At 43.6% G+C, this 26,138-nt stretch overlaps 1 protein-coding gene across 4 annotated transcripts in view; it reads left to right on the plus strand.

Moving 5' to 3' along the window:
• The window catches only part of MED13L (mediator complex subunit 13L), a 3,068,540-nt gene that overhangs the window by 2,035,812 nt on the left and 1,006,590 nt on the right, over window positions 1–26,138 (plus strand). For all 4 annotated transcript variants that reach the window (XM_044068259.1, XM_044068260.1, XM_044068261.1 and 1 more), the window contains exon 13: window positions 17,209–17,333. In XM_044068259.1, the coding sequence (XP_043924194.1) occupies window positions 17,209–17,333 (125 nt within the window). The remainder of the gene's footprint in view (window positions 1–17,208; window positions 17,334–26,138) is intronic.

A 26,138-nucleotide genomic window follows, 5' to 3' on the forward strand; every position in this document is an offset into this window, starting at 1 on the left:
CATGCCACCCAGACCCTAACCACGTACGCATCAGACTATGCCTGTGGTGCACATCTGGATGGCAGCTGCATTCAGGGCCACTGGAGCCCAAATCAAATTCATCTACACATCAATCAAGAAGAGATGCTAGCTGTTCAGCATGCTCTGACAGCTTTTAGATCCCTACTCTCTCCGGGGCCTCTACTAATCAAAACCAACAACACCACAGTGATGTGGTACATCATCAAGCAGCGGGGAACCCACTCTTACCCACTGTGCAGGCTAGCCATGACCCTTTGGAACATGGCCTCAGCCATGCATATTCACCTGCAAGCCCAATTCCTGCCAGACAACCAAAACTCTCTGGCAGACAAGTTAAGCAGAATTCTTCTAGACCCACATGAGTGGCAATTAAACCACAACACCTTCAGTCTTGTGACCCAGAAGTGGGGTATCCCGAAGGTGGACCTATTTGCCTCCCCCTACAACCACCAGCTCAGCAAATTCAGCTCCAGGGAACCTCACAGCAAGGCCTGGAAAGTGGATGCCCTATCCTTCCACTGGGCAAACCTCTCAATCTATGCATTTCCCCCTCTACCTCTTCTTACAAGAGTATTACTCATAATAAGGGAGGAAAGACCAAGGGCAGTCCTGATTGCCCCAGACTGGCCACTCCAACACTGGTACCCACTACTGCGCAGTCTGTCACCATTACTTCCATGGCACCTCCCTCAGATTCCAACTCTCCTGACTCAGCAGGAGGGAGAGTTCTTGCATCCACAATTACAGACCCTGAACCAGGCAGCCTGGCTTATTCCTTTACTTCTCCTCCAGTGGCCAGCCTAAGCAAGCAGGTCCTGGATGTTATACGTGAAGCCAGACAACCCAGTACTAGAAAATCCTATGCTGACAAATTGAAAAGGTATTGTTCCTAGATCCAGACTAAAAGATCTGACCCAGCACACCCCTCCTTACCTCTCATCCTGGATTACCTAGAAGAACTACTCCACGGGGGGACTATCCTTCTCTTCCATTAAAATCCATGCCTCTGCCATTTCTGCACATTACAGCACCGAGCCACCTCTCTTTTCACACCCTCTCATCAAGCAGTTCCTGAGAGGGGCTAACCACTTAAGGCCACCAAGAAGAGCCCCTACCCCTGCTTGGGACCTTAACTTTGTGTTGGAAAAGCTCATGCTACCCCTCTCCCCCTTTGAGCCTGCATTTTCAGCAGAGTTAAAATTCCTCTCTTGGAAAACAGCCTTGCTTCTGCCCATCACTTCAGCTAGAAGAGTGTCTGAGCTGCAAACACTTATGGCTGTAGAACCCTTCATCATTTTTCGTACGGACAGGGTCTCCCTCAGGACTAACCAAACTTTCATGCCTAAAGTGGTGTCCAGTGTGGCTCTCAACCAATCTATTCATTTGCCCACCTTTTCCCTAAACCTCAAAATAAGGGGGAAAGGATCCTGCACTTTTTAGATGTGCACAGACAGCTAAGATTCTACCTGGCTAGGACTAAGCCCTTTAGGAAATCTGACCAGTTACTAGTCAGCTTTGCACCAGGGGCAGAGGGCAAGGCCATATCAAAACAAACCATCTCCAAATGGATAGCACACTGTATCCATTTCTGTTACAAACACCATGGGAAACCACCCCCACAGGGGTGAGAACAAATTCCACTAGGGCAACTTCAACCTCTGCAGCCTTTGTCAGAGGGGTCCCTACCAGGCACATCCTGGAAGTTGCAACATGGAGTTCTGTTCATACCTTCACCAAGCATTACCACCTGCCTATCTTTTCCAAATCCAAGGCAGGCTTTGCAACTGCAGTCCTGCAGGGCATACTAGCCAGCCCCAACTCTTCTTGACTGCCTCCATCCATTCTTCAGCTTTGGGAATCAACCCAAGTGTGATTACTGCAACAGTGAAACACAAAGAACATAGTACAGTTGTGTACACTTACCATAAATGTAGATGTTCGAGTGTATTCACTGTTGCAGTCCTTGTTTCCCTCCCTCCAGCCCCCTTGTGTCCTTCTCTCTGTTTCTCTTCCTCACTCTTTACAGGGCTATTGGTATCTACTTTCTACTGGTGGTGTTATTCCACCATTTGCTCCTGACATTTGGGGCAAGAAAAACTGATGTAATGGCGTTGGCTGCTGGTTTTTATACCAGTGACGACCTGACATCAGTCCTGGAGTGACAGCAACTGACGCAGATATACTAAGCCTCTGGTATTCGGGCCGACTGAGGGCTACCCCTGGCAAGATAACCCAAGTGTGACGACTGCAACAGTGAATAAACTCGAACATCTACATTTATGGTAAGTGTACACAACTGTACTTTACTTTATTGTTTCCCTTCACTCCAGTTAAGTTCACTGCTTCATCTGAACCTATCGATGTTCATCGTGTTTCACTGTTGCAGTCATTAAACTTGGGTTATCCTGCCAGCAGGCGACCCGCAGTTGGCTTATCCTGCTGGCAGGCGACCTGCAGTCGGCACGAGTTCCAAAGTCTAGGTCCGGCGTCGGTTGCTGTCGCTTCTTCCCTGACGTCAGTGTGCCAGGGGTATAAAAGATGCAACCGATGACATTTTCTTCAGTCTTTCTTGCCACGCGGTCCCCAAAGCAGAAGCAGTTCACAAGTGCCAGTCGTCCGACTCCTGAGATTTTCGAAATAGAGTTTCAGAACCGAAGTCTTCAGTAAAGCTAAGTACCCCGTTGGGGAAACTTTTTCTTGCTCCAGACCGATGTCAGTAAAAGTTAACAATTGTATTTCTTGTGGGAAGCAAATACCTCATAAGGACTTTCACTCTTACTGTATTCCTTCCCTAGGCCCTGACCACAACGTTACTAGTTGTCGGTTTTGTGCTAGATTCAACAAACGCACTATTAAACGTCGGTTTGATTTTGCATTTCATTACTTTGGCCGAAGGTTTAACTATATAATGCCGTCGGAACAACCGACGACCAGAATTCATAAAAAACACAAAGACAAGGAAAAGAACAGGCATCTGAGGTCCAAAACCGATGACGAAGCCTCTTCTAGGCCAGTCGCCAGTTCTCAGTGAGGCACTTTCGCAGCCCCTGACACCCGCTACCTCAGAGCCACAGGCCATTTCCGACTCCCACGTGGAGACAACTAGGCCTCTGGATACTCAAGGCATTGGGCCTATGGAAAATATTCCCTCAGATGGGTCCGGAGCCGCTGAGCAGGCATCAGCTTCTGAGGGTGTTTTCAGACCTTCACAGCTTACTATTAAATCTTCTGCAGCAACCAAAGTACAGACAAAGACACCAGTAAAGACAAAGAAACAAGTACAGCATTCTGCTGGACAGTCAGCCATGCCAAAGAAACAGATGCTTAAAATGGCCGAAGACTTAATTACTTTGATCAGGGGTTCCCATCCCCCTCCTGATAAAAGGCCTAGGCAAGACACTGACTATGATTCCTCTGACCAGGTTTCTATTTCCTGTGATTCCTCTTCAGATCAGGGCTGTTCTCTTCCTCCCTATGAGGACTCTGATGCTGAAGAATCTATACCTTCAGCCTCTCCACCTGAGGATTACTTTTTTGGGGGAACTCTGCACACCATGAGGGAACATTTCCACTGGGAGAGCCAGGATTATTCAGAATCCAAGAAAAGGCTCAGAGATTTTCTTTTACTGCCTCAACACAGGCCCCTGGCTATCCCCCCTGTGCTTGATATCTTTGATGATGTTTTCTCTGAATCCAGTCTGTCTCCTGATTCTTTACCTCCTGGACCAGTCAAGCCAGACAGGTATTACAGGGTCCCTGACTCTCATAAATTTCTTTATAAAAACCCTGCTGCTGACCCTGAAACAATTTCTCAGGGTCCCAAGGGGGTTAAGGCTTCCACTGCTAAAAACCCTGTTCCCTTTGATAGGGATTCTAGATCTCTGGATAGATGGGGGAAAAAAGTTTACACTTCTGCTACTTTAGCTGTAAGGGTTTTAAACTGCCAGTTTTACATGCTTAAATATCAACATTACCTCATGTCTTTGTTAAAACAGAAAATGCTTACAAATTCAGAGAATCCTGACAATAAGGAAATGCAGGAATTATTGCATGCAGCTGAACAAGTGGGAAAGCATACTCTGCAAATGTGGTTTTGATTCATTAGAGGCTTCTTGCAGAGCAGCAGTTACAGGCTCTGTCATACGAAGGCATGCTTGGTTGAAAGAACAAAGCTTACCTGAACATTTTAAAGTAAAATTATTGGATGCTCCATTACAGCATGATATTTTGTTTGGTGTTAAGACAGAAGAGGTGTTAAAGAAAATGGAGGATAAAGCAAAATCTATGCAGACAGTGAAGGATTTCTTACAGGTTCAACCAGCTAGGTTTAGTAGAAACTGGCCTTCAAAAAATTGGTCCTTTCAGGTGTCAGACAGGCCCCAAAGAGGCAGATACAGACGCCCAAGAGGCAGATCTCAGCCACAAGGCTCCTACAGACCTAAACAATGGGATGCTTCTGCCCCCAAAGGAGGAGAAGACAAATCACAACCTGATAGGAAACAGTCCCAATGACTTTCCTCTACAAAAGCCAAGCACTTACCGTTTGGCAGCATCCCAAGGGGGAAAGTTGGCACTTTTCGCACAAAATTGGCACATAATCACCCAGGACAAATGGGTACTGAATATAGTTTCTCAGGGATGTTCATCGTGTTTCACTGTTGCAGTCATTACACTTGGGTTATCCTGCTGGCAGGTGACCCGTAGTTGGCCTGAGTTCCAAAGTCTTGGTCCGGCATCGGTTGCTGTCGCCTCTTCCCTGACGTCAGTGCGCCAGGGGTATAAAAGTTGCAACCGACGCCATTTTCTTCAGTCTTTCTTGCCGCGCAGTGCCCGAAGCATAAGCAGTTCACAAGTGCCAGTCGGCTGACTCCTGAGATTTTCAAAATTGAATTTCAGAACCAAAGTCTTCAGTAAAGCTAAGTACCCCATTGGGGAAACCTTTTCTTGCTCCAGACCGATGTCAGTAAAAGTTAATAATTGTATTTCTTGTGGGAAGCAAATACCTCATAAGGACTTCCACTCTTACTGCATTCCTTGCCTAGGCCCTGACTACGACATCACTAGTTGTCGGTTTTGTGCTAGATTTAATAAACGCACTATTAAACGTCGGTTTGATTTTGCTTTACATTATTTTGGACGAAGATTTAATTACATAATGCCTTCGGAACAACCAATGACCGGAATGTATAAAAAACACAAAGACAAAGAAAAAGACAGTCATCCAATGTCCAAAACTGATGACGAAGCCTCTTCTAGGCCAGTCTCCGGTTCACCGGTTCTCAGTGAGGCGCTTTCGCAGCCCCTGACACCCGCTACCTCAGAACCACAGGCCGCAACCGACAGCCACGTGGAGACACCAAGGCCTGTGGAAACTCAAGGTATTGGGCCTACGGAAAATATACCCTCAGATGGGTCTGGAGCCGCTGAGCAGGCACTGACTTCTGAGGGTGTTTTCACACCTTCACAGCTTACAATTAAAGCTACTACAGGAGCAAAGGCAAAGTCAAAAACACCATTAAAGACAAAGAAACAAGTGCAACATTCTCCAGAACAGTCATCCATGCCTAAGAAACAGATGCTTAAAATGGCCGAAGACCTTATTACTTTAATCAGGGGCTCCCATCCCCCTCCTGACAAAAGGCCTAGGCAAGACACTGATTATGATTCCTCTGATCTGGTTTCCATTTCTTCTGATTCTTCCTCTGACCAGGGCTGTTCTCTCCCTCCCTATGAGGACTCTGATGCTGAAGAGTCCATTCCTTCAGCCTCACCGCCTGAGGATTACTCTTTTGGGGAAACCCTGCACACCATGAGGGAACACTTCCATTGGGAGAGCCAGGATTACTCAGAATCCAAGAAAAGGCTCAGATATTTCCTTCTGTTGCCTCAGCACAGGCCCTTGGCTATCCCCCCTGTGCTTGATATTGTTGATTATGTTTTTTTCTGAATCCAGTCTGTCTCCAGATTCTTTACCCCCTGCACCAGTAAAGCCAGACAGATACTACAGGGTCCCTGACTCTCATAAATTTCTTTACAAAAACCCCGCTGTAGACCCAGAAACTATTTCTCAGGGTCCAAAAGGGGTTAAAGCTTCCACTGCCAAAATCTTGTCCCCTCAGATAGGGATTCCAGAGCTCTGGACAGATGGGGAAAAAAGGTTTACACTTCTGCTACTTTAGCTGTAAGAGCTTTAAACTGTCAGTTTCACATGCTTAAATATCAGCAGTATCTCATGTTATTGTTAAAGCAGAAAATGGTTACAAATACAGAAGGTCCTGACTGTAAAGAAATACAGGATTTATTGCATGCAGTTGAACAAGTGGGAAAGCATACTCTGCAGTGTGGTTTTGATTCATTAGAGGCTTCTTGTAGAGCCGCAGTTACAGGCTCAGTTATTCGAAGACATGCTTGGTTGAAAGAACAAGGTTTACCTTACCATGTTAAAATGAAATTATTGGATGCTGCACTACAGCATGATACTTTGGTGTTAAGGCAGAAGAGGTTTTAAAGAAAATGGAGGATAAAGCAAAGTCAATGCAAACTGTGAAAGATTTCTTACAGGTTCAGCCACCTAGATTTAGCAGGAACTGGCCTTCTAAAAATTGGTCCTTTCCAGTGTCAGACAGGCCGTAAAGAGGCAGATACAGATGCCCAATAGGCAGATCTCAGCCCCAAGGCTCATACAGACCTAAACAATGGGGTTCTTCCACCCCCAAAGGAGGAGAAGACAAATCACAACCTTAAAGAAAACAGTCACAATGACTTCCCTCTGCCAATGCCAAGCACTTACCAGTTGACAGCACCCCTAGGGGGAAAGCTAGCACTTTTCTCAAAAAATTGGCACAGGATCACCCAAGACCAATGGGTGTTAAATATAGTTTCTCAAGGGTACAGGTTCCACTTCCACACGCTTCCAAAACCAAAAGGTATGCCAAACCTGCCTCAAAACCAATGGGCAGAGGCACAAAAACAGATTGCAGCTCTTATGGATATGGGAACTATTCAAAATGTCCCACAAGAAAAACAGGGCCAAGGATTTTACTCATGACTTTTCCTAGTACCCAGAAAGAACAAAGCATGGAGACCAATACTGGACCTGTCAATCCTCAATACTTTCCTGGATGTTCTAAAATTCAAAATGTTAACACTACAACAACTCTTGCCCATGCTGGGCAAAGAGGCTTGGCTAGTTACTTTGGATCTCAAGGAGGCATACCTGCACATCCCAATCAGAGAATCGTGCAGAAGATACCTCAGATTTATAACAGGCTCAATGCATTACCAATTCTCTGCACTACCCTTTGGCTTATCTACTGCGCCCAGGGTCTTCAGAAAATGCCTGGTACCAGTAATTGCATTTTTCAGGCAAAAAGGAATTCAAATATATCCCTATTTGGACGACTGCCCTATTCAAGCAGAGAGTAAGGACATTCTTCTAAAGCACCTGGAGTTTGTAAAAAGATTACTAATTTGCCTGGGGTACACAGTAAACGAAAAGAAATCAAAACTAGTGCCCTCTCGAGATAATATTCCTGGGTGCAAGCTTGAATACAACTACCCAGATGGCTTATCTCACACCAGACAAACAAAGACAATTGACTCATTACTTTCAAATGATGGCAACAAAGACCCAGCTCCCTGCAAGAAAAATTCTGCAGGCCCTGGGTTTCATGGCATCTTGTATTCTACTAATTCCATATGCCAAACTGCATATGAGGAAACTACAATGGTATCTAAAAAGTGTTTGGACTCAGCACTGCCACAGCCTAGAGACAATCATAACCTTGATTCCCTGCCTACAACAGGAGTTTCGATGGTGGTCACAGGCCTGTCACCACAACAAGGGACAGCCTTTCACCTTACCTACAGCCAGGCAGACAATAACAACGGATGCATCGGATTACGCCTGGGGAGCACATATCGCAGGAAAATGTATTCAGGGCACGTGGCCCAAGGAACAACTGCATCTTCACATCAATCAAAAAGAGATGCTAGCTGTACAGAATGCCCTGACAGCCTTCAAGGACCTAATATATCCAGGACAATTATTAATAAAGACGGACAATACCACAGTTATGTGGTACATAAACAAGCAAGGGTGCACACATTCCTACCCCCTGTGCAGACAAGTCATGACTTTGTGGAACACAACACTGACTTACCAGGTACATCTGCAAGCACAATTCCTGCCAGGAACAAAAAATACACTGGCAGACGAACCAAGCAGAAATTTCATGCATCCTCCCGAATGGAAGCTAAATCCACAAGTGTTCAACATGATAACAAGGGAATGAGGATGCCCAAACATAGATCTATTTGCCTCCCCTCACAATTGCCAATTACAGAAATTTTGCACAAGGATTTATCACTCTCAAGCATGGAAAGTAGATGCTCTATCTTTCAACTGGAAAAATCTGACAGTCTATGCCTTCCCTCCGATGCCTTTTCTCACCAAGGTGCTTCTAAAAGTCAGACGAGAGGCAAAAAATGATCCTGATTGCACCAGACTGGCCACGCCAGCACTGGTACCCAATCCTAAAGATGTTGTCCCAAGGCCCGCCTTGGCCTCTACCTCAAATCCCTCATCTTCTGACACAGCAAAACAATCAGATTCTGCACAGTCTTCTCAGAACCTTAAACCTGGCAGCATGGCAGATAATGTAGCCACTCAGACTGCACCTCTCTCTAAAGCTGTTATAGATGTAATTTTGGAAGCCAGGAGACCCAGCACTAGGAAGTCTTATGTGGAAAAATGGAAGAGATTCTGTGCTTGGAACCAGGCACAAGGCCGCGACCCACTGGTCCCTAATATGCCTCAGATTTTACAATACCTGACTGAGATGTTGGACAAAGGCCTATCTTTTTCTTCTATTAAAATCCATGCCTCTGCCATTTCAGCTCATTACAATACGGATCCTCCTATTTTTTCACATCCTCTACTACGAGAGTACCTCAGAGGGGCAAAGAATATAAGACCCTCTAGGAGAACACCAGTACCTACTTGGTACCTCAATTTTGTTTTAGAAAAACTAACACTGCCTTCTTTTGAACCAGCCAGCACAGCTGATCTAAAATTCTTGACATGGAAAACTGCTCTGCTCCTAGCAATAACTTCAGCAAGAAGAGTTTCAGAGTTACAGGCATTGATGCCTGTGGAACCTTTCCTCATTTTTCACCAGGACAGGGTTCCTCTAAGGACGAACCCAACATTCATGCCAAAAGTGGTCTCTAATGTGACCTTAAACCAAACTATTCATTTGCCTACTTTCTACCCAAATCCCCAGAATAAAGGGGAAAGACTTCTGCACTCTTTGGATATTCACAGGCAGCTATGATTTTACTTGGACAAAACAAAAGCTTTCAGAAAAACTGAGCAACTGTTTGTAGCATATGCTGCAGGATCACAAGGAAAACCTATTACAAAGCAGACAATCTCAGAATGGATAGGACACTGCATCTGCTTTTGTTATGCACAACATGGCAAATCTGTGCCTAAAGGCATTAGGCCTCATTCTACCAGAGCAGCAGCCACTTCAGCAGCTTTCCTCTGAGGGGTACCAACCAAAGACATATTAGAAGCTGCAACCTGGAGCTCAGTGCACACTTTTACCAAGCACTACCACCTACCTCTCTACTCCAAATCCAGAGTAGGCTTTGCCACTGCAGTTCAGCAGGGCTTGTTAGCTTTGCCAAATCCAATCTAGACCCAGTCACCCTGCCTAAGCTTTGGGATTCTACCCAAGTGTAATGACTGCAACAGTGAAACACGATGAACATAGTACAGTTGTGTACCTACCATAAATGTAGATGTTCGAGTGTATTCACTGTTGCAGTCCTGGTTATCCACCCACAATCCCCCTCTTTGCTGGGACTATTCTGTACTTCTCAACTCTATACAACCTATGTGGTGTATTTGCTTTTAGAAGAAGAAAATGTTTTTATGATATATGCATGGTTGTTTGGCATATTTTTATCTTTTCAGCCTTCATATCTGGGGCACCTGACATCTGGGGCAAGAAAAACTGAAGAAAATGGCGTTGGTTGCAACTTTTATACCCCTACCACACTGACGTCAGGGAAGAGGCGACAGCAACCGACGCTGGACCAAGACTTTGGAACTCGGGCGGACTACGGGTCGCCTGCCAGCAGGATAACCCAAGTGTAATGACTGCAACAGTGAATACACTCGAACATCTACATTTATGGTAGATACATAACTGTACTTTACAGGTTCCACTTTCACACTCTTCCAAAATCAAAAGGTATGCAGGACCTGCCACAAAACCAATAGGCAGAGGCACAAAAGGAAATTGTTGCTCTCATGGACATGGGAGCTATTGAAAGAGTACCACAGCAAGAACAGGGACAAGGATTTTACTCAAGACTTTTCCTGGTTCCCAGAAAGGACAAAGCCTGGAGACCAATACTGGAATTGTCAATCCTAAATACTTTCCTGGATGTTCCAAATTCAAAATGTTAACACTGCAGCAACTTCTACCCATGCTGGGCAAGAAGGCTTGGCTAGTTACTTTGGACCTCAAAGAGGCATACCTGCATGTCCTAATCAGACAATCTTGCAGAAGATACCTCAGATTCATAGCTGGCTCAATGCATTACCAATTCTCTGAACTGCCCTTTGGCTTATCTACTGCGCCCAGGGTCTTCACAAAATGCCTGGCACCAGTAATTGCATTTTGCAGACAAACAGGAATTCAGGTATACCCCTACTTGGACGACTGCCTTATTCAAGCAGAGAGCAAGGACATTCTACTAAAGCATCTGGCGTTTGTGAAAAGATTATTAATTTGCCTGGGGTACACAGTAAACGAAAAAAAATCTAAACTCGTGCCCTCTCAAGAAATAATATTCCTGCGTGCAAGCTTAAATACAACTACCCAGATGGCTTATCTCACGCCAGACAAACAAAGGCATCTGACTCATTACTTTCAGTTGATGGCAACAAAGACCCAGCTCCCTGCAAGAAAAATTCTGCAGGCCCTGGGCTTCATGGCTTTCTGCATTCTACTCATTCCATGTGCAAGACTGCATATGAAGAAACTACAATGGTATCTAAAAAGTGTTTTGACTCAACATTGCCACAGACAGGAAACAATAGTGACTATAATTCCCTGTCTACAACAGGAGTTTCGATGGTGGTCCAGGGCCTGTCACCACAACAAGGGACAGCCCTTCACCTTCCCCACTGCCAGGCAGACAGTAACAATGGATGCATCGGATTATGTCTGGGGGGGCACATATGGCAAGAAAATGTATTCAGGGCACCTGGCCCAAGGAACTAATGCATCTTCACATCAATCAAAAAGAGATGCTAGCTGTACAGAATGCCCCGACAGCCTTCAAGGATCTACTACATCCAGGACAACTACTACTAAAGACGGACAACACCACAGTTATGTGGTACATAAACAAACAAGGGGCACACATTCCTACCTCCTCTGCAGGCAAGCCATGACTCTGTGGAGCACAGCACTGACCCTTCAAGTACATCTGCAGGCACAATTCCTGCCAGGAAAGAAAAATACACTGGCAGAGGAACTAAGCAGAAATCTCATGGATCCGCACGAATGGAAACTAAATCCATAGGTCTTCAGCATGATAACAAGGAAATGGGGACGCCCGGATGTAGATCTTTTTGCCTCCCCTCACAACTGCCAACTACAGAAATTCTGCACAAGAACTTATCACTCACAAGCATGGAAAGTAGATGCTCTTTCATTCAGCTGGAAAACCCTGACAGTTTATGCCTTTCCTCCACTGCCTCTTCTTCCCAAGGTGCTCCTAAAAGTCATACAAGAGAAGCCAAAAATGATCCTAATTGCCCCAGACTGGCCACGCCAGCACTGGTACCCAATCCTAAAGAGCTTGTCTCGAGGCCCAGCCTGGCCTTTACCTCAAATTCCTCATCGTCTGACTCAACAAAACAATCAGATTCTACACAGTCAACTCAGAACCTTAAATCTGGCTGCATGGCAGATAATTTAGTCACTCCGACCACACCTCTCTCTAAAGCTGTTATGGATGTCATTTTTGAAGCCAGGAGGCCCAACACTAAGAAATCTTATGCAGAAAAATGGAAGAGATTCTGTGCTTGGAACCAGGCACAAGGACTCAAACCGCTTGTTCCAAATGTACCTCAGATTTTACAATACCTAACTGAGATGCTGGACAAAGGCCTATCCTTTTCATCTATTAAAATCCATGCCTCTGTCATTTCAGCTCATTACAATATGGAACCTCCTATTTTTTCACATCCACTGCTAAGGCAGTACCTCAGAGGGGCAAGAAACATAAGACCCCCAAGGAGAGCACCAATACCTACTTGGGACCTCAATTTTGTACTAGAAAAGCTCACACTGCCTCCTTTTGAGCCAGCCAACACAGCTGATATAAAATTCTTATCATGGAAAACTGCTCTGCTCCTAGCAATAACTTCAGCAAGAAGAGTCTCAGAGTTACAGGCATTAATGGCAGTGGAACCTTTCATCAGGACAGGGTTTCTCTAAGGACGAACCCTACATTTATGCCAAAGGTGGTTTCCAATGTGGCTCTTAACCAAACCATTCATTTGCCAACTTTCTATCCAAATCCCCAGAATAAAAGGGAGAGACTTCTGCACAGTTTGGATATACACAGACAGCTACAATTCTACTTGGACAAAACAAAAGCTTTCAGAAAAACTGAGCAACTGTTTGTAGCTTATGCTGCAGGATCACAAGGAAAGCCTATCTCAAAGCAGACAATTTTAAAATGGATAGGACACTGCATTCGCTTCTGCTATGCTCAACATGGCAAACCAGTGCCTAAGGGCATAAGGCCACATTCTACCAGAGCAGCAGCCTTTCTCAGAGGAGTACCAACCAAAGACATTTTAGAAGCTGCAACCTGGAGTTCAGTGCACACTTTCACTAAGCACTACCACTTACCTCTCTACTCTAAATCCAGAGCAGGCTTTGCCACTGCAGTTTTGCAGGGCCTGGTAGCCTCTCCTAATCCTATTTAGGTCCAGCCACCCAACCTCAGCATTGGGATTCAACCCAAGTGTAATCACTGCAACAGTGAAACACGATGAACATAGTACAGTTGTGTACCTACCATAAATGTAGATGTTCGAGTGTATTCACTGTTGCAGTCCAGGTTACCCACCCACCATCCCCCTTTCTCATTGCTGGGTCCTTTTTGTACTTCTCTACTCTCTACAACCTATGTGATGTATTTGCTTGTAGATGAAGGAAATGTTGTTTTGGTACATGCATGTTTTTTGACATAATTTTTTCCATCCTTTCCTTTTTGGGGCACCTGACATCTGGGGCAAGAAAAACTGAAGAAAATGGCATCGGTTGCATCTTTTATACCCCTGGTGCCCTGACGTCAGGGAGGAAGCGACAGCAACCGACGCCGGACCTAGACTTTGGAACTCGGGCCCACTGCGGGTCGCCTGCCAGCAGGATAAGCAGACTGCGGGACACCTGCCGGCAGGATAACCCAAGTGTAATGACTGCAACAGTGAATACACTCGAACATCTACATTTATGGTAGGTACACAACTGTACTTTCCTAAGCCTATGGATGATAGTGTTCTGATCCTTTCAAGCACCAGTTTTCGGTGGACATACTGTGAGTTCCCCAGAAAGGATAGAGAGACACTGCTCAAAAATCCAACATAGCAAAATAGAAGAGATTTTCTTTCTGGTGTCATAACAATCAGTACCCCACAAATTCAACAGTTCTTCTTACCCTAAAGTACTTGTGTGAACTCATGAATGCAGGTCTGGCATATTCCTTCATCAAAGCCCACTTATTATGGGTCTACTTTACATGGTTGACTGTTCAGAAAGTCAACTTTCATATGGTTGAGACCATATGATCGACTTTCGAAAAGCCGACCATGTAAACTAAACACATAAAACACAGGAAACACTTACCTTAAACTGTTAGCAGGGGGGCTCTGCCCCCCCCCACACCCGTGGGGGGCTCTACCTCCCCACCCCCCGTAACTTAAATATACCAACTCTGAGATCGCACTATAGTGCAGAAGAAGGAAATTTTCCTCTTCCGCACTGTATGGAGATAGCGGTTCCCCATGGTCGGTTTTACGAAAGTCGATCATATGGTCTCGGCCATATGAAAGTCGACTTTCTGAAAAGTCGATCATGTGAAGTGGACCCGTTATTATCCATTTCTGCCTGTCTTCCCCTCAACCCACCTGCTATGTTTAGATCTGAAGTCATACAATTTTTAAAAGGGGTAATGCACCTTAGACATCCAAGGAAGGCCATGCCCCCTCTTTGGGACCTCAACTTTGTATTGGAGTAGCTCACTCTGTCACAATTTGAACTTGGAATTTTAGGAAATCTCAGAACCTGAACCTGGAAAACCAACTTGCTACTCACCCTCACTTCTGCTATGGGAGCCTCAGAACTTAAGACACTCGTGGCTGTTCCACCCTTTCTTATTTTTTCACAAGGACAGTGTGTCCCCTTACCTCTCCTTCGTGCCTAAAATAGTGAATGAGATGTGCCTCAAACAGGCCATGAAACTGTCTACATACTTTCCTAGCCCACAGAACGGGAAGGCAGGGTGGGGAGACTCCTACACTTGCTAGATGTACACAGATAGCTTAGATTTTCGTTTGATTAAACTAAATCTTTTCATAAGTCAGGCAACTGTTTGTCTCATTCATGGACTCCAAACTGGGCCAGCTAGTATCTAAACAACTACTGCAAGTTGGATCTCCAAGTCCATCTCCTTTTGTTACTGGCACCTTGGCAAATCCTTGGCCAGCTGCCCATGAGATCATACTACCAAGCCAGTGGTGTCTTGTGGAGCCTTCTACAAAGGGGTTGATGCCAGGATGGAAGTTGCCACTTGGTCTTCTATGCACATTTTCACTAAACACTGCAGGATTGATGCCTTTTCAAGATCCATAGCTGCCTTCACTTGGTCATTTCTCTCTGGCCTCTTGGACAGTTCTTCTGTTCATTAAACATCCTGCCGTCTTTTCCCTTGAGCTCTGGGAATCACGCATCTGTTTAGAATACAGCAGCAGTAATCTCATTCGTGACAGTAGTACAGTAGAACTTAACCATAACAGTAGATATTCTGCTAATCACTGTGGCAGTGCTCCTTTTCACCCTCCTTCTTAGTGCCTATCCCCTTCATACTGTGCCCCTCATGTCTGTCTTTTCCTCTTTTACTGCCCTGCCTGCAGGACTCTAGGATTAAGGGAGTTTCTCCCTGCTTGGCCCCTCCTAACTGATGAGTCTCCCTCAGAGGTCTTCAGACTGCTGGCTTGGAAGTTAGTTTGTGCTTGTGTGTCCACCTGTATACCCCTATACTTGCTAGCTGAAGTCATATGTTGGATGTGCTGTCTATGGAAGTTTAAGCTTTGGTACCCCAAATGGACTCCCAGTGAAACCCATCTGTTTGGAATCAGTAGGACATCTACTGTTATGGCAAGTTCTTAAACAACTGTACTTTATACATTTTGGTTATACTCAACATTCCTTTCCAATAGGCTGTCATTCTTGCCTCAATGCCTTTAATGCATTTTCAAATTATATTATTGTCATCTCTTTTTTCACTTTAATAGTACTATAATTAGCATAGCCAGCTTTAGGCATAGGCCAACTAGGCAGCCTCCTAGGGTGCCGCTGTAGCAGGGGCACTTTTCCAGTATTTATTTGGTGTAGGTAGATCAGGATGGGGGCACTGGTGGTGTGGGGGTGGGGCACCGTCAAGCCCTTTTGCCTAAGGCATCAGTTGACCTAAGGCCGCTCCTGATAATTAGCAACTCATTTTCATGTTTCTGTTCAACAACATATAAATGGTTTTAAACACTTCTTTCTCCATTACACTTGCAGTGCATTCTTACTCCTGTTATTTTAGTTTTCCTTTAAGTCTTTTAAACGTGTGCTAGAGATTTCTTTCACTCTGCTTGCATTCATAGGTTTTGATAAGGTGAGGTTTGATTCTTTTAATAGCCTAGCTCTTGTTTGATCATTTCTTGTACCACAAACCATTCTTTGACTTATTTGTGAGTCACACAACTTGCCAACTTCACACATTTAACTCCGTACTATAAACATGTGGTCTCTTCAGAACCTTGTGCCCTTGTTAAGAGCTGATGTGAGTAAATACCAGAATCTTTCTGGACTTACAGTAATTCCTGAATGTTTTCTTTACTGGATATATTTTGGTTTCTTCTCTTCAAGAAAAGCAGAATGTTAAATACCTTCAAGTATTCTTTACTTGTGTCCTTCGTCTCTTCAAGAAAGGTAAAATTGTTAAGCAAGTTTGTGTGTGTGTGGGGGTTTCTCCAGTAACCTACCCAAATATGACACACTGCAAAATTTCGTACTTCATTTATTCCATTTATCTGCAAGAACAAATCAAATTTCTGATTACAAAGCATCTAGATTTCTAATAAATTACCTTGCAGTGAGAGAATCCCTGGTGGTTTTAGTTGGATAATTTTTCTAACTTTAAATTATACTCATGTAATTTTTGGTGCATGTGCTCTTGAAAACGCAGATGTTCACTTCTGACACCATTGAATGTTTACATGTTTAGCAGAATGCTCCATAAAGTAGATACTGTGGATGTGTTAATAATCTCCATGTAATATTTACCCATACAGCTTGTGGAGTGTGTACCATATGACATCTAACTTCTGCGACACATATTGAATAATGTGTAACCCATGTACACAGACAATCTGTTTTAAGAGGTCCTTGGCAGAACATTACTTTAGTACTAAACTGCATTAACAGTGACAGTCCTGTATACTTTACACTTAGAAGGGATGTACTGTATGTCATGAATCGCAATTTGGAGACCTGCAGTACTTGTCTACTCTGCCTTAATTAGGACATGGTTTGCCATTAGTTAGCACATCCTAGAATGTTCTGGTAAACAGCCATAACTTAAGGATAACTGCTTCAGGAGGAAAGCCTTGAAAACTTACTGCTTGCTTGACTGCTTTCCATAACTGTACTAAGTCTTGGAAGATTTTTTGGGATATTTGGGGTAAAATGGTTGCAGTCACTTTAAGAATGCAGTGTTTGTAAGCAACCCGGTTGTACTTCTTTGCAAGGGAGTTTGATGAATGAGTTGTGAAGTGGGAAAGACATGCAAAAAGTTATTGTTTTTTGTTTTATTTTCTAACAGACCACGGCCAGGATAGTGCAGCGGCAAAAGCAGCTACCAGTAGCCTGATGCAAGTGAAGGACTTGGCAGTATCCCTGAATGACCTGGATAATATCTTTGATAACTCTGATGATGAAGACCTTGTGGTAAATTGATTTATTGTCTTCTAATGTAACATTTCTAGAATGTTCATTTAAGTAGCTTCTCCACATTATGCATGTTTTATTTGTGTTTGTGAAAGTAATTACTGTGGACAGCAGCTATAGTGCTTAGATCTACTTTACTACCCACAATTAAGTTGATCTTTAACTTAAAAAAATTAACCTCTGATGACATGGGCTCCTGAGTCACATCACTGGTACTGAACAGATTACATTTTGCAGAAGGCATGGGAATATGCATCCCTAAGCAATTCACAAAGTGCAGCTTGGCCTCAAGAAAGTAATTCATTAAGTGCAGCTTGGCCTCAAGAAAGAAATTCACACAATGCATTTTGTCCTCAAGAGCATGTACTTAATGTTCATTGATGCCTTGAGTATGTGCTTTGCACCATTTGCACCTAGGAATAGGCTTTGTACTGCAGACCCCACCAAGCAGAGCATTTGCTCTAGCTCCCACTCTCCTTTCTCACAACTTTTTTCATGCTTCAGTATCGTCTGTTGTTCATCTGTGCATAATAACTACACTTTGAGTAAACTTGTGCATTCTCACACAAAAGCAAACACACACATGGATGTCATGTGAAGGCTGGCAATGTTATCCAGAACTACAGCCTTCTGTCCTGGCTAAATTAGTAAACTGTCACCATAGTAATTACCAGGCTGCGGACCTCCCAGTTGCTGTTTCACTGTTGTGAATAAACCAAGTAATTATAAACAGAAATGATAGTGTGTAGCAGAACAGTCTGGTCAGTTAGTGGTAACTTGTTAACTTTTAGCAATAATAACCCTTTTATCATATCATATATAAGCAAGTAGGTGACCAGTCACAGTCTTTTTAAAGGTGAATTAGCAAGAGTACTTTACTTAAGAAAGAATGAATTAAGCAGGCAATTAGCAGTTTAAAATACAGACAAATGTGCGGTTGCATAGGAAACCATAAAATAATCATTTGGATCAAATGAGATAGAAGAAAGAAAAATATCAGTCTGCAGTTTTTCCCCTAATAGTTTCTGGCAAAAAGAATTACTAACTGTAGCAAAATTGTCTGAATTTCCAAAACATGTTACAGAGAAAAATCCCAGAATCAGCTCACAAATCTGTTAATCATAGCACCAGGGTAATTCTTCTTTCTCTGACTCTGATTCTTTATTTTTCCTTTTTCTATCTTGTACCCTTTCCGTAAAGAAAAACACAGATGTAGTTAAGCTGAGTTTCACATATACAAAGTAATGAGTTTGTATACCAACTTTTGGTAAGCTGTCTCTTGCTTTCTGACCTAGGATTAGTCACCAGTCATGTAATCTCAAGATAGAATCTTATTACAGTTTCTGTTTCACATGTCTGCCATGCATTTCAGTCATCTGCCGTACATTTCACATCCTATATATAGTTAGTATTATTTTCCAGAGTAATGCAGCTACAAATGTTTGTAATGCACAACATCTAGTTACATGTACTGCATGCAGTGTGAATGTGTGAAGGCAGTAGATTCATTTTTTGCAATAAATGTGGAAACCTTAATTGTAAATCATCCTGTCTACAGTGTAGATATGAACTTTTAACAGTGTGCATGGAGATTATTTAGTGTTTGAATTAAACTGTGTGTAGGATAGCATAAATCTTAACTTTGGTGCCTATTGTGCAAAGATTGCATGTCCTCCATGTTTTTTTCCTGGGTCCTCCAGTCTCCTCCTACATACCAGATGCATATGGTAGTAGACTGATGACTTCTAAATTGTCCATAGGTGTGTGTGTGTGTGTGTAGTATGGAAGAATGGTCAGGCACTCTGTTTCCCTCCATGTTTTATAAACTCTGTAGATGGCAGTTGCAACTCACAAGCATTGATGAATTGAAGCTGCCTTACCTGGATTTACTGCCTTGCACTGAGGAGTTCTGCTTTATGTAGTACGTTTTTATGAGATGCATGACATACAGTTGTGGCTGCTTCATTGCAGACATTCTCCACTTCACTCCTTTTTCACGTTTGTTGCTTATACAGATAATTGTTAAGCTTGTTTTTAATTGTATTAGAAATGTATAAGGAAAAATCACAGAGGGATTGCTTCAATGTTTTTCATGTTGATAGTAAAGCAGCTTAGGATATTAGGATGTACAGAACACACACAGATATGCACATGCTGATGGTTTTGTTCTGTCCACATGGAGTGCTTCTGAAGGCCGAATGAAGCACAGTTGGATGCATAATCTTTAAAACAATGTAGTAAATATGAGACAGGATACTTGGACGGATAATCCTCTTCCATCTACTTTGGTAGTGTTATCCAGTCTTTAGAGGGTTTTGTTTTGATTGGCTCCAGCCCTTGGGTTTTGCTCTTTTTTTTCGTGACAGAAGAGTTTCTGGTATGTGTTATAAACAAGAGTCTTTAGAGAATAAGGAAAAAGAGGTCTTGCAATCCTAGGAGAGATTTCAATCACTCTGTCAGCAGACCAGATACCAAATCTGGGGGAAAGTGGGAGGTTCTCCGTTAGTTGAAATTTTGACTTGAAGCAAAGCAGGTATTACTTACATTAGGATGCTATCGATCAGTTGCCTTTGGGAGAAATATTTGAGGTAAAAATGCCAGTTTTAGTGATTTTAGAATCAAGGGATCCAGTTCTGTTAACTTAATGGCCTGTCTTTACAATTTCTCCAGATGGCAATGTATGCATCTATTTTTTCCCCTTTTCTTTATTTATTTTAATGTCCTGTCCCTTCTTGATAAGCCATAGTATTTTAAAGTGTAATCAGCTGTAAGTTGAAGCCACTTTTTCTGGGACTGCATAGTGGTTCAGCCCTCTTTTTCAGAGGTTAAGGTTCTCCTAAAGGAAGTGTTCCCAGCTAGGTTACTTAGACTTTGGATCTATTTTTGTTAGGCCCTCCACATAGAAGATGTTGGGCAAGGTACAAGCTGGGTTTGCTTTGTGTAGTCCTCTTAAAGGTGAACAAAGCTATTCCAAAAAAAAAAAAAAAAATGGAAGTATAGTAACAGGCCTTCCTACCCAAATGAAGGATAAGCATCATATGATTTTGTGAAAGCTGTATGAAGCTGAAACAGTTATGACTAGATCTGATGAAGCAGACTAGGTAGTAGTCAGGTGGCATCCATGTAACAGTAAGTGGTGCAACTATATGCTAAAGACACTTTGAATCTTCAGTAGGCTAGGGATTTTTGATGGTTTATTTTGGGTTTTCATGAGAACTTTGTGGTAGAGGTCAGAATAGGCCTGCTTTCTTTTTTTAGACTAAAGGATGGGTGTATGTTCCTTGATTTGCTATTCAGTATTTGTAAGTTATCTTCCTTATCCATTGGTTTGATTTACAAGGTGCCTAAAGTTAACTGTGCGTAGGTTAATCATTTGTCAAGAATGTGAAACCACTGAAAGTTCCAAACAATGAGTGGCAGAGCATGTTACTTATGCTGCAGTAGTGTGTCATTTATTTTTGACCTGTTTGGTATGAATTGAATTTCACAAACTGTGTAACATCCATTTGCTGTGAGTTTGAAACTTTCAGTAAAGGAGTTTGGTGTTTATGTATGTGTGTACATAAACTTAGGGCTACTAGATCCAACCTTCACCCAGGCCAAGTCTACATCAGAGCCTAAGCTTAGTTCCTTAATCCTGATGAGTTCTGTCATTTAATCAACTGTGGCTGCCTAGGAGCTGTCTGAATCTGTCTCGAAGAGGATGGGTTTGGTTCTGACTTCCTTGAAGAAGCTCCTTCCTCTTGGAGCTCCAGCACTAGATAGTTCATCCCTGACGTCAGCCTCGGTGCCTACACGTGCGGTATTTCAAGTTGAGTCCCCCTGCAGGATTTCAGCTTTTATGGCTCAGTTATCTGGACCTTTTTCCAGTTCCTTGTTTGAGGGCTTTGAGAAAGTACTCTCCCATTCTGGAGAAAAGACTTTTCATTTCAGCTCAAATCCATCCCTCCCCCAAAGGATCTCTCAGGGTTCGGATTCTACTCTTGTCACATTGTGACAGCTAGTGATCAAAAAATCTTGCACCAGGTCCTTTGGAACAGATTACATCAACTTCCATGTCTTAACCACAGTATCTTCCTGAGGAGGTACAGAGGAAACCTACCTGTTAAGTGAGGCACCTGGATTCTCCTCAAGAATCTGTCACCATGGTCACTGACTTTGATAAAGGAGAAGGTTCCCCTGGATCCCCCATTAAGGATGTGTCAGGTCTTCTAACTACTTAAACAGAAAGGGGAATGGTCTTCCCAACCATTTTTTTCCAGAATAATCAGTATTCAGCATGGCTTTTGGCTCTGGCCCACGTAGATCTCTGATGGCCATGCCCACAGACAAAATGATTGATCTCATCATCTCACGAGTTTGGAAAGAACTGGGCACAGCAGGAATTATTCCAAGTAAACTGGAAAAATTTCTAGTTGCCCTGAAAAAACATCTCCATTGGAGCAAGGGTCTGGCTGTAGATTCAGTGGTGGTGGTAGCAATGGCCACCAAGAAAGAACTTGTGGAAGAGAGGTCCTCTGCCCATCCACCAGTTTGTGTATTTTGTACGTTGGACAGATTTGGAAAGCAAGTCTGTGCCTCATCCATTTTCTGTGTGAGAGCTTTAATTTCTCTTGCACATGGTTTCAAGGAAATTTGACCAAAGAAATCTCCAAATCTCTCTTAGTGAGCATGTCTGTGGATCAAAGAAAATCCATTGATAAACAGTTGGCCACCCTTCAGTCTTTGTCCAGTGTCTCTATACTTCTCATCTCCACTGCTACAGAGGGTGCAGCAAGAGCACCTGGTACAGGCATATCCATTAGGAGACTTGCATGCATGAGGCTGTGTGACTTTGTGGAACACTTCAAGACATTCTTCATGAATGTCTCATAAGATTGATAAACGCTTCTTGGTCCCAAGGTGAAAGATACTATCTACAGGAGTCAAAAAGAAGGAAATCGCTTTCTGATTTACGGATCATGTTTTCCACCCCCAAAGGACCTTTTCCAGATGTTAAAAGGGAGGCAAGAAAATTTGTTTCTGTAAATCACAGAGATTCTCTCCTGATGTGTCTGGAAACAGGACCGCTCCAGTGGCAGAGGGAGAACTTCTTATAATGCATGTCACCCTACAGGCCAAGGTGGTCTACAGAATCAAGCCTTCATAGGTCCATTCTCTGAAAAGCCTTTTCAGTGCTCCTAAACACTTGTATGACTACTGCAGTTTGGCAGTCAGGGACACCTGTCCCTGCACCCAACAACCTGGATGTCCAGCACTCAAGACAAATGAGTGCAGAGGATAATAACCAGAAGCTATATCATCCCCTTTCATGTCTCTCAAAGGGAAGGAGCAGCTTCAAAAATAAAGAAGCTCTAAATCAATCAAGTCGTCCAAGAGGTCCCACCAGACCAAAGAGGGTTCGGAATTTGCTTAGGGCTCGTTTTAATGCAAAAGAAAATCAAGGACCTCAGGCCAATTCTGGATCTTAGTTACCTAAACACTTTTGTAAAGAAAATGAAATTCCTGATGGTCACGGTACAGTCTATTCTACCTTTTCTAAGAGAAAGTGACTGGATGTGTTCAGTAGGTATTCATGATGCTTACTACTACATATCGATGGATAGACACTCCAGGAAGTATCTTCACTTCTGACTGGGAGACAGTTATTTTTAGTTTCGAGTTCTGCCCTTTGGTCTCACCATAACCCCTGGGTTTTTACCAAATGCGTGGCAGTAGCTGCAGCTCATCTCCAACTGCAAGGGTTCCAGTTGTTCCCTTACTTAGATAACTGGCTCATTACTGCCCCTACCCGGGATCTACTCATCCAGGCCAGGGACTCCTTGCTCCATCTCTTTTCAGACGTGGACATCATGGTCAGTCTAATGCAATCCAGACTTTGCCCAGCGCAATCCTTATAATTCATAGGAGTCCAGTTCGACACAAGGCTTCAAACTACAAGACTTCCTCGGACAAGAATTGCAACCATTTCCCATCAAGCCTTGACAGTTCTATCCTTTGAGAAACCACCAGCGGGAATTGTTATTTGTCTTTTAGGGTCCATGGCAGCATCAATTACCCAGATTCCCCTAGCCAGATGCTACATGTAAGTTCTTCTGTGGACTTCAGTCCAATGCTTGATAAAAAAAAATCAGTTCATGTTTTTCCAAGTAATCTTAACAAAAATCTGCAAATCACACATCTAATGGTAGTTGGAATATCACACATCTCTCAAGGATATTTATTCATCCTTCCTTCCCCCTAAGCTACAATAACCACAGACGCTTCCCACTTGGGGTTGGAGGGGGTGGTGCATTATACATGGAGAAGGCAGTCTAAGGCACATGGTCACAATCAGAGGTCAGACTTCACATCTGTGTATTGAAGAGGAGAGGTGTTCTTTTAGCATTTAAGGCCTTTCTGGATAATGTTGCAGTAGATATGATATCCATTCAGGCAGACAACGTGGCAGTTGTCTGGTACATCAACAATCAGGAGGAGCCAGATTTACCCATTATGTTGAGAGGTCATGAGAGTGTGACACTGGGTGATATCTTCTCACTGCTTTCTAATAGCAGTGCATATCCCGGGCAAGTCCAGAGTGCTAGCAGACAGAATCGAGTAGGTGCTTCCTTCTTCCTCTTGAGTGGTCTGTCATAGCAGCAGTTACAGAGCAGATATTCAACTGTTGGGGTCTACCTTGCTGCATTCTCTTTGCGTCTTCACTCAACACAAAGTGCAGCAAGTTCTTTGCTCTTATCCCTCCACAGGAGGAGTCATCAAGGCCTGCTGTGTCCCACAGGTGCGCCCCCTAGGACTTCTTTATGCATCCCCCCCCATTTCTCCGATCCAAAAGTTTTTACAGAAGGCACTGATGCAAACTGTCGTAGTCATCCTTATAGCCCCTTACTGGCCTCGACAAGTATGGTTTCCCTTCTTTTGGCCTCATCTTGTACACCCTCTTTGAGTGCTGGGCTCTGGCTGCAAATCTACTGTCTCACCCATTAGAGTGACCTCACCTGGACATTTATTCCCTCAAATTGACCGTAAGGTTTCTCCAATTCCAATGATGGTTAGACAATCCAAGTTTTTATACTCTGTTGTTCATATTCTGGCTTCTTCCCAGAAACCTTCTTTATGTAAGATTTACAAAAGTAAATGGAAAAGATTCTCCATCTGGACTGTTGAGAACAGTCTTGTTCCTTTTTCAGCCCCCCTGACAGCAATCCTGGAATTTTGGCAAACCATTTTCAGAATGGAGTTCGCAATTTAGCGGTCAAAGTACAGTTAGTGGGCATATCATCTTTTTTCATTGGTGAGAATCACATGTCCGTCATACCCTTAAGACCATGGCTTTCTTAGAGGAATTTTTCTATTACTACCTCCACTAAGAGACCCAGATGTTCTTCGTCTTTCACTGTTGCAGTCATCACACTTGGGTTATCTGCCTGCAGGTAGCCCTCAGTCGGCCCGAATACCAGAGTCTTAGTATTTCTGCATCGGATGCTGTCACTTCTTCTATGACGTCAGGTCGTCAGAGGTATAAAAACAGACAGCCGACGCCATTACATCAGTGTTTCTTGCCGAGGAGGAGCCTGAAGCAGAACGCAAGTGCCGTTCGGCCGCTACCTGAAATTTTCGTTTTTCGAGTTGATGATCTTGAAGTCTTCTTAAGCTAAGTACCCCGTTGGGGATCCTTTTTTCTTGCTCTAACTGATGTCAGAAAAAGTTAACAACTGTCTTGCCTGTGGAAAGCAAATACCTCACAGAGATTTTCATTCATACTGCGTTACCTGTTTAGGCCCAGACCACGACGTCCCTCGCTGTCGGTTTTGTACCTTGTTTAATGCCCGAACCATTTGTCATCGGGCTATTTTTGTTGCTAAAGTCTTTCGCTCAATCTTCGTATTCTGAAATGGCTTCGGTAAGCCATCCGACTACCAATCTTCCGAAAAAACATAAGGTTGAAGACAGAGACAGACCGCATAGTTCCAAAACTATCAAGGACGCTTCTGTTAAGCTAGTCGCCAGTCCACCGGTACTCAGTGAGGCGCCTTTGCACCCCCTGATGCCCACTTTTATGGATTTGCAGGCCTCTGCTGAGACCCATTCAGAGTCCGTTATGCCGCAAGATGCTTCTTCAACTATGGAACCAACGAATGTCTTTACCTTGGATGGGTTCGGAGCCGCACTGCAGGCACAGGATTCTGAGGGTGTTTTCCGACCTACCAATGTTCAAATCAAACCGACGACTTCTTTTTTAGCCAAAACTACTGAGATTTTTAGGCCCAAAGTACGCACTACGCCTAGAAAACAGATGACCAAAGTGCATGCTGAGAACCCCATGCCAGAAAAAACAAATGCTTAGAATGGCTGAAGACCTTATAACACTAATTAGGGGAACCAGCTTTCCCCTGCTAAGAGACAAAACATTCAGTTGCCTTCAGATTCTGCAGACCAGGAGTTCGATGACTCTGACCTTTCTGATTACCAGGACATGCCCTTATCAGCCTATGAGGATTCAGTTGCAGAGGAATCCATTCCCTCTGCCTCCCCTCCAGAGGATTTCTCTTTTGGTGAAACCTTGCATACTTTGAGAGCATTTCCATTGGAAATGCCAAGACTATCCTCAGTCCAAAAAGAGACTCAGAGAATTTTTAGAGCTACCTCAGCACAGGTCTTTAGCTATTCTCCCTGTCCTGGATGTTATCGATTATGTTTTCATGGAATCCAGTCTTACTCCAGACACCTTACCTCCGCCCCTAAGAAACCTGACAGGTACTACCAAGTACCTGATTCCCACAAGTTTCTTTTCAAGAATCCTAC

This window comes from Protopterus annectens, chromosome 4.part0 (genome assembly GCF_019279795.1).
Source record: "Protopterus annectens isolate FY-2018-M chromosome 4.part0, PAN1.0, whole genome shotgun sequence".
NCBI classification, from domain to species: Eukaryota; Metazoa; Chordata; order Ceratodontiformes; family Protopteridae; genus Protopterus; species Protopterus annectens.